Source organism: Podarcis erhardii (genome assembly GCF_964252035.2).
Source record: "Podarcis erhardii genome assembly, chromosome: 3".
NCBI lineage: Eukaryota > Metazoa > Chordata > Lepidosauria > Squamata > Lacertidae > Podarcis > Podarcis erhardii.
The window spans coordinates 57,111,048-57,125,409 of NC_138507.1; the positions used below are offsets into that span (position 1 = coordinate 57,111,048).

At 38.8% G+C, this 14,362-nt stretch overlaps 1 protein-coding gene across 5 annotated transcripts in view; it reads left to right on the forward strand.

Moving 5' to 3' along the window:
- NKAIN2 (sodium/potassium transporting ATPase interacting 2) overlaps positions 1–14,362 on the forward strand; it is a gene marked incomplete at its 3' end in the record, with an annotated part of 484,396 nt that overhangs the window by 233,618 nt on the left and 236,416 nt on the right. For all 5 annotated transcript variants that reach the window (XR_014155047.1, XR_014155048.1, XR_014155049.1 and 2 more), the window contains one exon: positions 9,400–9,480. Coding sequence is in view for 2 of the 5 variants with exons in the window: in XM_081856260.1 (XP_081712386.1) it covers positions 9,400–9,480 (81 nt within the window). The remainder of the gene's footprint in view (positions 1–9,399; positions 9,481–14,362) is intronic.

A 14,362-nucleotide genomic window follows, 5' to 3' on the forward strand; every position in this document is an offset into this window, starting at 1 on the left:
AAATTACTGGTGTCCTAGGACTGTGTGACCCTGTGAGTGCAGAACTGATGTGATAAATGCATTTGCTGCTTCCTTCAAGTGAAATTAGTTTTCATGAAAGAAGCCAGTTTGGGGGCATTAGAAAATGAATCATGGTTTTATCTCCTGAATATTAGCACAGCATGTCCCCGCCTCCCTTGCTCTCCAGCATATGTATCAAAACCTTGGCAAAGGAGGAGGCACACCAGTTCAGCCTTCCTTCTTAGTGTTCATTTATGCAAATTCACCATGACCAAATATTTCAATCTTTGGCCTGTCTGCCACATCCAATCTAATCACAGCAGTTTCTGCTACAGAACTCATTACACTGGTGCAAGTGCTTTATAAAATTATAAGTCAGCAAAATGTGAAAGTGATTTGGCTTATAACAACATCTTCCTTTTTTCAACTGCATCCATTATATTTCCAATTATAATTTATTTACATATTTGCTTTTCTGTTACCTCTTTCCTATTGTTGCCCTTTTCATTTCTAATACCTTCCTTTGTGGACAGCTGATCATCATTAAAACCACCCAAACTTTTTTTCTCAATGTGATGGTTGTTGATTTAATAACAAGACACAGTATTTAGTTTGTTTGCCATGTTGTTGTTGTTGTTGTATTGTTTAAACACACACATATATATGTTGTTGTTGTTGTTGTTTAGTCGTTTAGTCATGTCCGACTCTTCATGACCCCATGGACCAGAGCATGCCAGGCACTCCTGTCTTCTACTGCCTCCCGTGGTTTGGTCAAACTCATGGTGGTAGCTTCGAGAACATTGTCCAACCATCTCATCCTTTGTTGTCCCCTTCTCCTGTGCCCTCAATCTTGTTTGCCATAAAAAGGTAAAGGTAAAGTACCCCTGACCATTAGGTCCATTCGCGGACGACTCTGGGGTTGCACGCTCATCTCGCTCTATAGGCCAAGGAAGCTGGCGTTTGTCCGCAGACAGCTTCTGGGTCATGAGGCCAGCATGACTAAGCCGCTTCTGGTGAACCAGAGCAGCGCACAGAAATGCTGTCTACCTTTCCGCCAGAGCGGAACCTATTTATCTACTTGCACTTTGACATGCTTTCAAACTGCTAGGTGGGCAGGAACTGGGACCAAACAACGGGAGCTCACCCCGTCGCGGGGATTCAAACTGCCAGCCTTCCGATCGGCAACCCCTAGGCTCTGTGGTTTAGACCACAGCACCACCCGCGTCCCTCTTGTTTGCCATAAGGTGTTCTAATTGTGGCCTTTCACTATAGTAGGGTAAAAGAGCATATTGTTTCAGGTTTAGCCTAAAGCACAAGAATTGTGGAATCATACTGCTAAAGAATATATTGTGCCAAACAACCCTGTCTAATCACACATAGCTTTAATTTCCCCCCCAGCATTTTATCAATACTCCATTGTGAGTTTTTCTCACTTACAAATAGCAAGTGCAGGTGTCTTGATCCAGATCAGGGCCACAGTGAGGAACAAATAATTAAAGATCCCTCACCCCTCTCATGCCAGGGCTGCCCATGCCAGCTAAAGTAAAAGCAGCTACACAACAGAAAATTATATTCAAAAGTCACATTTTAAAAAGCAAGTTTGACTCTTACTAATCATGGGAAACATTTCTCAGGTTCTTACCAGACATATTATAGATATGCAAACTTGTGGCAAGTTTGGTTAATTTCATTCTCATATATATGTGTGTGTGTGTGTGTGTGTGTGTGTGTGTGTGTGTATGATATATATTTCCTAAATATATTTCTAATATTGACATGGAAAATTCAGTACTAAAATGCTTTCCAGCTTTCCATTTTAATTATTGAAAGACATGTGGGTAAATTAGGTGAGTTGCATTTTACTGAAGTAGTAAGAATGCTTGAGTCAGGACTTTGAATTTATGGATTCATTGTTGAATCTTTTTTTTTTTTTTTAAGTCACATTTTTCTCTTTGAGATCTAAAGCACTTAAGCATGTTTAAGTGTGAAATAATGTTATTTTTCCTAAACTGAGTCTGAACTTTTGGCTGTTTTGTTTGACAAAGAAGAGACAAATACATATTGAAACACTTTGCATATTGATATCATTAAATCAATAGGGTCCATTTGAAGAGCAATTAATATTTGCCCCCAAAACAAATGCAAAAATCAGCCTTCATTTCAAAATGGGTTGACTATTAAGTCACAAGGGAATTCCTTATAACCTTTGTTAGGAATTCTGACAAGGGAAGGCAACCACACTAATTTGTGCTGCTAAATTGCTGTGGGAAAAAACTGCCCTGTTTGTATGATTGTGGTGCTTGCAAATGAATCAATAAAGCCATCAAAACTGCTCAGGCATTTGGCCACAAAGCAACAGGAGTTTAAAGATAAGGCTATAGATTTTCTTTCAAAAGGACATTACAAGAATATAAGAAGGTTTTTTAAAAAAAAAATGAAAAATGAGTTTACAGTATCAGCAAGAGAAAATAAAGGATACATAGCTGATTTCTCTCTTCCAGCCCCTTGTCCTCAAGTGTAAGCACATGCTGCCATTGCCATACACAAATGGGGTTGTATCCAACAGTTGCTCAGTTGATGCTAAGGCTTCCATCAGTGGAACAGGAAGGGAATCAAATACCTTCCAGATTTAAAGGGGCACAGAAACTGCAGGGGGAGGGAAAGTTGTTGAAAACTACTTTTCTCCCCATTTTGCTGATGGAAGCCTTACTCTCAGCTGAATTACACCATTGAATACAACACAGTTTGTATAAAAAGGTTCAAGGTGCAGTCACTAGTATACAAAGCCTTCGCCACCAATGGCTCTGATGTATGCACTCAGTTGTCAGGGAAGAATCTCATTCATTAAGCAGAGAGTCAGCTTCTTACCTGTAGGAATCAGGAGATCCATTTTTAGAAGGGAGAAGATCTAGCAGTCTGTCCTAGCAACCTTAGCACAATTTGGTATGAAGTAGTTTGCAGGCCAGTATTACCCATCAGAACAAAAGCTGGAAATGGGTCATTTTTAAAAAGTGAATCTTTGCTATTGAAGTTAGTGACAGCCAGCCAATCCATTTTTGCTCCAACATTAGCCTTTAATTCTACCAAGATGCTTGAAGAAGTGACCCCTTCCATTTGAATTTTACCCGTTTGATGTTTAAAATATGGGTACATTCAAAACTGCTGTTTTCACATGTAACTTAAATTTTCATATGTATAATGTACATTTTTTCCATACATTATCATTTATATTATTTATTATTATATATTTCATTTATGAAGCAATTCCTATGAAGCCTCTCATGGTGAGTTCACAGTACAATAAAAACATATCTAAAACAATTGCATATATAAAAACAATTTGAAATTCAATGAAAATACCCACTGGAATAGAAATGGGCACTTCTTGAAAGAAGAAGGTCTTCAGCGGGCATTGAAAAGAACATAGAGGTATGGTGCCTGTCTGAAATGTTACAGGACAGAATTCCTAAAGATAGATGATGCCACACTGAAAGCTTGATTCTGACATTGTGTGTCATTGGCCTCCTGATACGATGGTATCTGCAGGATCTCCTCTCCTGCTGAGCACAGGGATCCGTTGGGTATATTATTAAAGGGATGATATCTGTGTAGTTATTTTAGCGGTTGTAAGTACCGGCACCTGGAGCTTAGCTCACCAAGTTGTAGCTTCCATTAATATATTTATACAAATTTACTTTTCTCCAGTGTAGCAGGCAGTAAAACACAATGGACAGGAAAGAAGTTTTCAGTGCTCGCTTCGGCAGCACATATACTAAAATAGGAAAGGAGTTTTCAGCAATTTCCCCTCCCTCTGCAGGAACAGATAAGTGTGGTTGGTTGAAATAGTAGAGCCATGAAACCAGGTCCTCAGATACTTAAAAGAGTCAGCATGTTCTAGTCTATAGCCATCAGTGGTTCAGGAATGCTTTCCTTGGCCTTTCTTTTTGAAAAAATCATAACCTTTGATTTTCATCATTAATTGTTTGAAATTCATTTCTACAATAATATGCAAATCCAAGTAGTAATCTAGTTATCAGTGGTCTGACTGGTTGAAACAGCGGGCTATTTAAACAGCCAGCATTATTTATTACTACGTCCCCAATGCAGTTTACAGATTCAATAAAACAATCCATCAATTAAAAGGATAAACCAAATACCAATAAAACCACCATAAAATAGATCATTGCAGTACTTTTTCCACCCAGTGCTTCAGGATTTGCATAAGCCTTTACCCATCACCATTTTTCCTATTGCTGTTGAAATCCCCATGAGAACCAGTGATGGGTCTCCATCACTGAGCAATTCCTTTGTTACCAGTAGTCTTGCACACCTGTAAAAGACCCAGACAATTAACTGATAGTATGATGCACAGATGTGGAATGTGCTGTAACATGTATCCTAATGTTGTTGTTTTTTACTTATGCATAAGTCTCATGGAGTTGAGTGGAGGTTATCCCAAAATAAGTGAACATAGGTTTGCAGCCAAACTCATTCTGCAACCTATTGCAGTGACAAACAAAGCTTCCTTTCCCATTTCAGCACCTTATTCATAAGTTTTTCTTCTGTTATTTGTCTTTGGTTTGTTCTGCCTTCAGTTCTTTTTTCATATGCATGTAGGTGCTTCAGCAGCATTCTATTGTTCTTCTGTTCAATAGCATCTTCATTTTATGTTGCTATAATAAATTAGTGCATGCAGTTTCACAAAAGTGGTTGAGAAATGCAAAGGGACCTTGTACACCAGTGTTTTGAGCTTGTCGGGGGGAAACCTACTTTGTGCAAAAGAACTGGCAAAGTTATGGATGCTGCCTGTCAAAGGCCATTACTTGGCGCTAAGACCCAGTCAAACACTCCAACTGCCTGATGAGTGGGCACCAGGCCATCAAAGCAGATGGACGTGAGTGTGCAGAGCCAAAAGACAATGTATGTGCATCAAGTGTAAATGTTGATGGCAGGTTTCCCAGCCAGTGTCTAAGCTTATGCATCTGTAGTTACAGAAATGCCAGGCTTGTTCTGGATTAAATTTTCAAACAATTAAAAGGAATGAGGGCAGGGGAGGAAATGTTTTTTAAAGCCGGCCTGGGTAGAGAAGTGAAAATAGAGAAGGTTTAATGTTGGGGATCTCATCTGCTAAATTCTCTCAGAGACACTTCCGCAGGTTGAGCCACAACCCAAATTACTATTGACTGGATATTATTCAATCAATAGTAAATTGACTGAATAATTGACTGAGCCTAGTCTTAAAATCTTTTTAAGCTTCCTGCTGAGCTGTGTTGATATGCCAAATCCCTAGTATAGAAGCTCATCGGGTCTGATGGCCTCATCTTCATAGCACAGTGAAGATTTTTCTGGTTGGCTTTTGCAGACTGTTGGCTTTAAAGTATTTTTCAATGCAGAGCCCTTTTAATGATAGACATTCACATTTTGCAAAACCACAGGTAGACTTTCTCTCCATTGTCATGGGGGATGGAATGCAGGATTCATTTCAAACATGTTATTTTCAAACGGGCTGGCTTCCTCTCCTATCAGGGTTGCCAGCCCAGGCTTTGAAACCGTTTCTTTAAAAGCAGTGAACCCTAAAAAGTAATATCTAGAAAGAAAACTGCCTAGCCAACTCCTATTGTTTACAGAAATTGTGGATTTTCAAACATTTTACTTTGGACTGAAAATGTTAAAAACTAGTTTTCTCCTTATGAGTGCTATCTTGTTCCTATGGATCTTTTTAAAGCACAGTGGTGTGGCATAAGACTGGCATACTAAATACATTATATTTGCACAATCTCTTTTTAATGAATAATTAGCTTATATTTCTGTCCTTTGCAGAAGCTGCATTGCTGGCTCGTATAGTCCAACATTGTCTCTCTCTCAGTTGACAGTCTAAGTCCTGGTTTCATTCATTCATTCACTCACTCATGTATAATTTCTGTATGTTCAGCTCTTCAAACTACTTTCTAGTTTCCCAATTCATTATTGCAATTATGCCCACAATTTGTACCCTCATTACTTTTATACCCTCTTCCCTTTTCATTCCACTATCTACACTTGCATCATTTCCACCCAGTGTTGCTCATGCCTTTTATAATCTGTGGCATACCTTTGCTTTTATTTTATAATAACCTCACATCTCATACCAAGTGAGTTGGAAGCAGGGTCCTAGAAAACACAAGAGAAGACTGAGCTGGTGATGGCAAAGGCAGGAATGTTCAATGAGTTGGTGGCTGGGAGGCAAACAGACGGTTCATCAGGCAGTATAACAGCTGGGTGGGAGCCTGCTGATTCCTCCTGTCACCTGATCCTGGCTGGGCTGACAGCTATGATCTACCAAGGTGGCTCAGGGATAACTATCTTCCAGAGCTGCCAGAGTCACTAGTTTGAGACTTCTGGTCCCTTAACAAATAAACAGGAAGAGAGAGAGAGAGAGAGAGAGAGAGAGAGAGAGAGAGAGAGAGAGAGAGAGATGAGCCTAAGGAAGGGAACAGCAGCATGCTGAATCCTGCAAAAGATTCCATGAACTCTACAGAGGTTCAAGCAGTCTTTTGTAAGTCTTGCTAGTCATATTTTATCTCATCATGCTGAATGCTGGCAAGCCTGCTGAATCCCTACCTGACTTTCCCAAACTTCAGGACCCTCTGCAGTCTCTCTAGTCCTGAGACTTCAAAGCTTACTTTCAACCTCTCATTTCTGAGACAGTTTCTCATTTCATTTGGAAAATGACAGTGTTGGGTTTTCTCAACCACTGTCTGCATGTGTGCATGATGAACTTGATAGTATTGTGGTTACTCCCCCCCCCATTGGTGCTGTAGCTCTTGTATCATTCCCTGCCTTGCACTTTTGAGCATTTGGCTGGAGAATTCTGTTTATGAGGATCCAACACAGTAGCTGAGCTATAGTGATTAAAATGGTAAAAAGATATGGGACAGAAATATGTCTTGTATTATAGCAATCACTTCTCATGCAGTGATACAATACTGCAACCATCATTGCATGTTTTCTTCCAGACTGAAGGGATTTGTAAGTGTTTACTTCTAAGAAAACAACATTTTGGGGTACCTAAAGCACTCCTGTCTAATGTTGCTAACTTTCACTTAAGTATAATGGTCCTAGCCTGAGCTTTTAAAAAATACAGACACAAAGAGTATTTGATGGCGACATTGTTGATATAATTGCAGTTATCTCATGATAACTTGGGTGTGCAACAAGCTATTATCCATTATGACACAATCAGTCACTGATGGATTGTTGCTTTGTATTAAACAATTTGCCCAAGAACAAGAGCCATACTAGGGGACAATAAGCTTTTTAGAGCTAGGCTATTACCTATTGCATGATGAGTATCACACACTCCAAATATCTTTAATAACCATGGCAGCCTGTGTTTTCTGTTCCATAGTAGAACTCTGCTCCTGTTTTTGCCTTTAGAAATGTTAGTTATTGTTTACACATGTGCACAACAATTATTCACATTTCAGCTATCTCACACACAGCTGTTCAGGTGTGTCAGAGATGTTTGAATTCTAGTGCATGGGCCTAAGAATGAATATCCATTGAACTGCTTCCTTTTTATCCTCTCCTTTATAAGAACATAGCAGTCCTGCTGGATCACACAGAAATAGGATCTTGGCCTTATGCCATGCCATTTTCCTCTGTGAAACTATAGCTAATAAAATGTTACAGTCATCATACGTTCTGGGTTGGTGACTGCTTCAACTATGCTCTTCTGGTTACAGCTATATGTGCAATTGATGAAAATGCCATGCTTTTGTGTAACATGGGGCCACCATGTTCTGCCATGATGGGAATGAGTTTTGGAATCAGGCATTATCCCCTATTTCCTCCAATGTCTCTACACTGAGGAGATTTGAAGCTTTTGCTTTGGTTTTTGATTAGCTACACTTTAATAACAGCTTGAGGTCTGGATATAATTCTAATCTTAACTGTGCTTTGTTGAACAAGCCTGCTACATGTTTTGAAGTTGGCTTGTTTCAACAAACCATAGTTAAGATTAACCACAATTTGTTTGGTTCAAACAAAATAGCAAACTATGGTGAATCAAAAATTGTGACCAAAGTGGAACAAAATGATTTTCATTGAATTGTAGAACAAGAACTACTATTCTTATCAAAACACAACGGGTTGGGTTCAGATTTGCCTGAGATCCAATGAAAACTTCCACTGCAGGAAGAGGGAGGTTATCTTTACAAATACCAACTTTCTCCTATAGCCTACAGCTTCAACCCCCCCCCCCCAGTTGTTCCAATTTTGGAGACTTCTGGAGCATCATTTTAGTGGTGAGGAGGCACAGCCAGAATGCAAAATAACTTTCTCCTTCCTCCACAATGAAGCTCCTGTGCTGGTCTGGATCCAGTTATTCCGCCCACACACAAACACACTTTTATGCAAAGATTGCATTTGAAATATAACATATGGTACACACAGCAATTTATTATTATGAAAAAGGATGTCAAAATGTGGAAGGTGGTCAAAAACAAAAGCACTGTAATGACCACAGAAATATGAGCTATCAAACTAATAAAAAGAATTTAATGATGACAGTGTGTAAAATTAACTAAATGGAATATAATAGCACTGAATAACTAAAACACAGACACAGTGTTTAACATGGATAGAACAAAGAACATTTACTAAATAACAAAATGAGGATGCATAGCCTTATGGCTGTGTTTATAGTAGCTTGGAAAACAATTTTCCACATAAGTGATATAATGGGCCTGTATAATCAATTTAATTATTGTGAAAATGAGGCACATTAGCATAAAGCCCCCCCCCCCCTTAATTTAGTCTTGTAGAAATATCAGAGGTTGTTTTGGAATTTTTGTTTGTTTGTTTTGGCAAAGACTCTAGCAAAGAAATAAAAAGGGGTGCATAGAAGGTTGGTCCATGAATGCAGATGCAATGGAGAGAAGAAGGAGGGTGACAAGGAGTAACAGAAAGCTGTGCTAAATATGGAAGTCCTGCCCCTGTCCTCCTTACACTGTTAGAAACTCTCCATTGACCTAGTTTCTGAATTTCTACACCTGTATCAGGCAGTTTTAGAATTTCAAATATTCATCTGCAGCTATGGCACTTAGAAATATAGAACTTCTTTGTCATAAATACTGAGATACTTAGCTTTATATTACACTAAAGTCTTGCCACAAGCTGCAGTTCTATGTAACATGACATATTAATGCCCCTACAAGTTTTCTAAAACCAGCAGCTATAACTAGTTTGTTCCAAGTGGAATGGAAATATTTTCTTTTATGAATGAAACTCCACATAGCTTTAATGCATCGACAATACTAGGGTGTTGTTGTCATTTGAGATTTGTAGTTTAAGCTTAATTTAAACACCACTGATTTTGGGATTCATGATGCATTATTCCTTTTTTCCTTTTTTTTACAGTACGCTGTCTGGTTAGTCCTCTGGGTTACATGGAATGTATTTGTTATCTGCTTCTACTTGGAGGCTGGGGACCTATCAAAGGTAATTTGCCATCTGATATATCTAAGCCAACTGATGTTAACACCCTCTGAATTCTGAGGATGTTGCTTTGTATCTATTTAAACTCTTTCCATTTTTTTTAAAATGAAGAAATCACCTTGGGAACAATGAATAAATTGCATGCCTTTTGCTGTGCATGTCCTAAATTGTTGCAGAAATCATGTAGGTCTACAAGCTACCTACATGATTTTGTGCAATTTAGGGGGGAGTGTGTGACTTCAGATGTGAGAAATTTCATAGATCTCATACTTTCATTTAATGAGAACTTCATATCTGTAGTTATCAAAGCTGATAGTTAAGCAAAGGATAAATACATTTGTATTATGTAGCTTACTGCTTTCTGGTTCCTTTATAGAGTTGTGAACCTAATGTGAAAACATAAAATAGTTTTGCGAGAACTGAGGCATGATAGTGAGCCAAAGCATTGGAGTGTTACATTCTCTACTCCTTGGCCCCTTGTTAAGATTATTGTGATGGGTTGATTAGTCTGTGATATAAAGGATATTTAAAGGAGTGAAAGTTTTGGTTGTATCTTATATTGTATGTGATTTCAGTGGACTTCCTTTCCCAAATGTAGAAGACACCTGTGGCTGAGCAAGAAGTACTGTTTCCCAATAGTGCTCTTCTGCCTTGAGTTTTATTAGAGAACATAAACACCTGCCTCCTTAAGTATATATTCTACTGCATCTCAATTTACTTGCTGCTCCATCATTTCCACGCTGTAGGAAAATAAGCCATGATCTGGCTTGTGTAGTCTGAACCTATGGCTTCTTCCTCTCCAAACAAGCCACTAGCAAAAGTTAAGGTTTGTTCTTAGCTACAGAAAACAATGGGATCTAAATCTGAATGCTGGTGGCTTTACTGCATTTTGTTACCATTATCACAAAAGTAATGTAAAGTTAGTGCATATGTTTCTTTCCTGGAAGTAGAGACATCTGAGGACATTGATCTTTGCAAATTCCAGTATAAACCAACCTGATCCACATGTCCTGGACTAATTTCAAGATTGGTTTAACAATCAAACCCTCTTCCCAAGGAACTCTGGGAACTGTCGCTCTGCGAGGGGATAGGTGTCTCCTGACAACCCTCAATGCCCTTAGCAAACTACAGTTCCCAAGATTCTTTGGAGGAAGCTACAGCTGTTTAAAATGGTTTGATATTGCCATAAATGTAAAGTGCAGATGGGGCCTAGGTTGTTGAGTTCAATAGCTTCTCCTTTGTCACATATCTTTACATATTTCTGAAACTCCCTGGTAACAGCTGTATCACTGGATGCTGACCTATTCCTGATGTCCTCAATCACCAATCCATCACAGGCCTGCAGATATTAGAATGTTAATATAAAATGTCAGTACAGTATAAGATGGTGATAGAAATAATCTAAAAATGTAGAAAATGATTTGACCTAGCTGTAAACCAGCAACCATCTTGGCTATGAAACTCTAGTGTGCACATTGCAGAAAATATTCAGGCTAGTAATGAGGTAAACTGTGAATTTCATCTAGAAGAGCATCTGTTAGATTGTCTCATAGATATCTCATTGAATTCTTTGGATTACTTGAATTTGCAGCTGAGAATAAATATGACATCAAATGTGTAATGGCACTCCTGAGCATTTCCTCCTGCTGGGAAAGGAAGATTGAATCTTTAAAAAAGAAAGATATTGCACTGAATTAGCTCTAAATAGAGAATAAAAAGTAACCTTTAGGGAAGCATAGGGCTAAGCATTATCTTACACGAGGGACATGGCTGAGGTTGTAAACCATGAGAGATAATCTTGCACAAGATGGTTTTAGGAATTGCTAAGTAAAAATTACAGTCTAATAATTGCCCAGCTGGGTATACTTTGTTGTATATGGGTATGATTTATGGCTCTCTGCCACATAAAATATTTGTGGGGGTGGGGAGAGGTAAGTTTTGAGGCTTACTTCTCTTGCCTAGGTACGGCTGGTTTTCTATCATTACTCAGTAATATCAAGATGCCAGCAACACATTTCAAGCTACTGGGATATCTTCTGTGGAGAAGTTTACTAATGGCTGCTTCCTTCGCCCCCCTTCCCCTTGTCACAGAGGTCATGTCATTTTTTACAGCTGCTCTTTATTGAAGTGAAAAGAGCCCTGATAACGATAATGGGCTATTCAGAACGATGAGATTACCACCTCCTCATAAGATTGAAGCAGTTAAAGAACTGCCAGTGAGGAGCCTAGCAGAGCTGTTCACATCATATTATAGCCTGGGACAGATACATAGTTTGAAGTTTGGCAGTGGACTCAGAACACTTCATGTCACTGTGTCACTGTTAATGTCTTACCTATGACAGCATGGCTTTCACAGCCTGTCAAAATTATTATGATCATGTAGCCTGGTGACAAAAAGAAGGACAAAAGATATGTTTTAGAAAGCCGCTCTATACACATAAAATTTGCTGTCAGGAATTCGTATCACCCAGAGCATATCCTGTTACACAAGTACTTTTAAATCACTAGTCACCATGTTGCCACCACCTCAGTCATATATCTGCCTTACTTAGTAGAAACAGACTAATTTACTATTTTTTAATGTTATTTTTTAAGACAGAAATTATTTCTAATTCACAAACTGGATTCAATGGAGGTGCATCTGGTGCCCTTACTACAAAGCAACACTGGGTGTTTGCATCACATTTTCATTTCCCTCTTACTACCTTTAAAGAAGGTAACTTGAAAGTATTGGCATGGAAAGAGTTTGCAATGTTATACTGAACACAAGATTAACTGAAAATATTTCTTTCTTTCTACTTGCGGAGTCAAACTTGCCATGGCATCAAGTGTAACTTGGCATTAAGAAAGATATATCAAGTGATGCTCCAAAATCTTCTAAGTCTGGAGACAGCACAGTACTATACAGGTCCCATTGAGTTCAGTGAGGCAGTAATTGATGACATAGTGGTGTGGTAGTACTTACCACACCTCAGATTTGTCATGTTGTTGCTGCTTTCCAGGAGATGGATGGGCAAGCCAGTGATGGCAAGGTCAGCATGGTGCAAGCACACTGGCAAAAGCACCAGATTGGATTTGCCCATGGGTTCGCACCATACAGACCTTACTGCCACCCCCTACCTCTCACTTAGCAGCAACATGACCGATGGTTGGTCAGATGACTGATGCCTTACTACACCATCCACTATTCCCTCAGGGCCAGTGTTGACTGTTAATATGGCACAGACATCACACATTTGTCCCACCGCCCTCCTACTTCCAGTCCTCCCCTGTAAGCCCATTTCTTCTTTTATGCATCAGTGTGAACTGCAACAATATAGTTTCATTCAGTATTAACTGAGCTGAAGTTTCTCAGAAAAGGCTTTGCTGAGAATTTTCTCTTCCTTCTCAACACTGACTATTGAAGAAAATCTCCACCATCCTCTTTGATGATATTCAGCTTAATGCCCTACTACTTTCATCCCCATCGAATGGGGCAGACTACTTTTGCTCAGCCTTCCTTTAAAACCTGACTCTTTGGGAAGACTTTTGTGGCTAGTTGATTATATATATTTAGTTTCCAATGGTTTGTTTTTGGTCCTGTTTTGTTTTATGAGTTTCTGCTGCACTGTAGGGTTCATAATTTTTACTATGGTATTATTTTTCTGTGTTTCTGTTTTATTTGTTTTTTTGTAATAGTTCTAAATTACTTAGACTTAAAGAAAACTCAAAGTGGTATACAACAGTAAAAACACGTGTTGAAACAATTTAAAACTAAAAACTAAGAAACTAAAAACTAAGAAACAGATAAGTTTCTAGTTCAATTGTTCAGAGAAAGTCCAAGCAACCAATTGGGGTTTTACTACATAAATTCTGTACCAGCCGCAGCTTCCAGACCATTCTCATGGTAGCCCTGCATAGAGTTCAGTAATTCAAATAGAACATCAGCAATGAATTAATTTTATTGTTTAAATGTTTTGATATCAGTTCCTTGATGTCAGTGCCCTACACATGTAGGTTTTACCTTTTCACACATGTTCAACTCATGCATATCAAGGGGGGCTATTGGGATGGGGCTACCAAGGTCTGCCCAGCTCATATGTTGATTTTAACATGTGAGCTAGCTTCTGAAAAGGACTTTATTCCTAGACTGCTTTACAGACTGCTTTCAACACCAGGTGATTTTGAGCTCAGCCTAGAAAGAAACTGGTAGCCAGTGAAGGCGACTTAATGCATACATAATATGCTCTGCTTTGCAAACACCATCCTCCCTCCCTCCCACCCCAGACAGCAGTCATGCAAACACAGGCTGAACTAGGTGAAGCTTCCTAACTAGATTCAAAGGTATAGTTTGGATTTAAAGATATTAGCTTCTTTCAATGATATTTTACATTGCCTTAATTTTATTGTACATATTTATCTCTCACTATCCCTGTGCTAGAGATATGTAGGCAGAACAATTGTCTGAAGCACTAGTAGCAAGTCACTGAGGATAAACTGTCGCACATTAAAATAAACAATTACTCCAAAGAGACAAATAATTGGAGATACTAAATATCAAGCAGCAGATTATAGTAGCAGAGAATGCCTACATTTGTTGAAAAGGGAGTTATAAACGGAGACATTCCCTCTGCTTGTTTCCCCTTTCTAAATCTTTTTGAATGGGTTTGGGGAGAGCTGTGCTTTCTACTTGAGAGAGTATTGAAACCGAACATGGGAAACCCAACCAACTATGAACATATTAGATGGTAGTGGGCAAACTGCATTGCGACCTGATAGCCGGATAAAGAAGACACATGGGGTGGGTTGAACTAGGACTGCTTTATTTAAGATTAAAACCCATTAAAAAAACCCTGCTGGGGAAACACTATTGGTGCAGGAGCAAGCATGAATCTGAAATAATTTG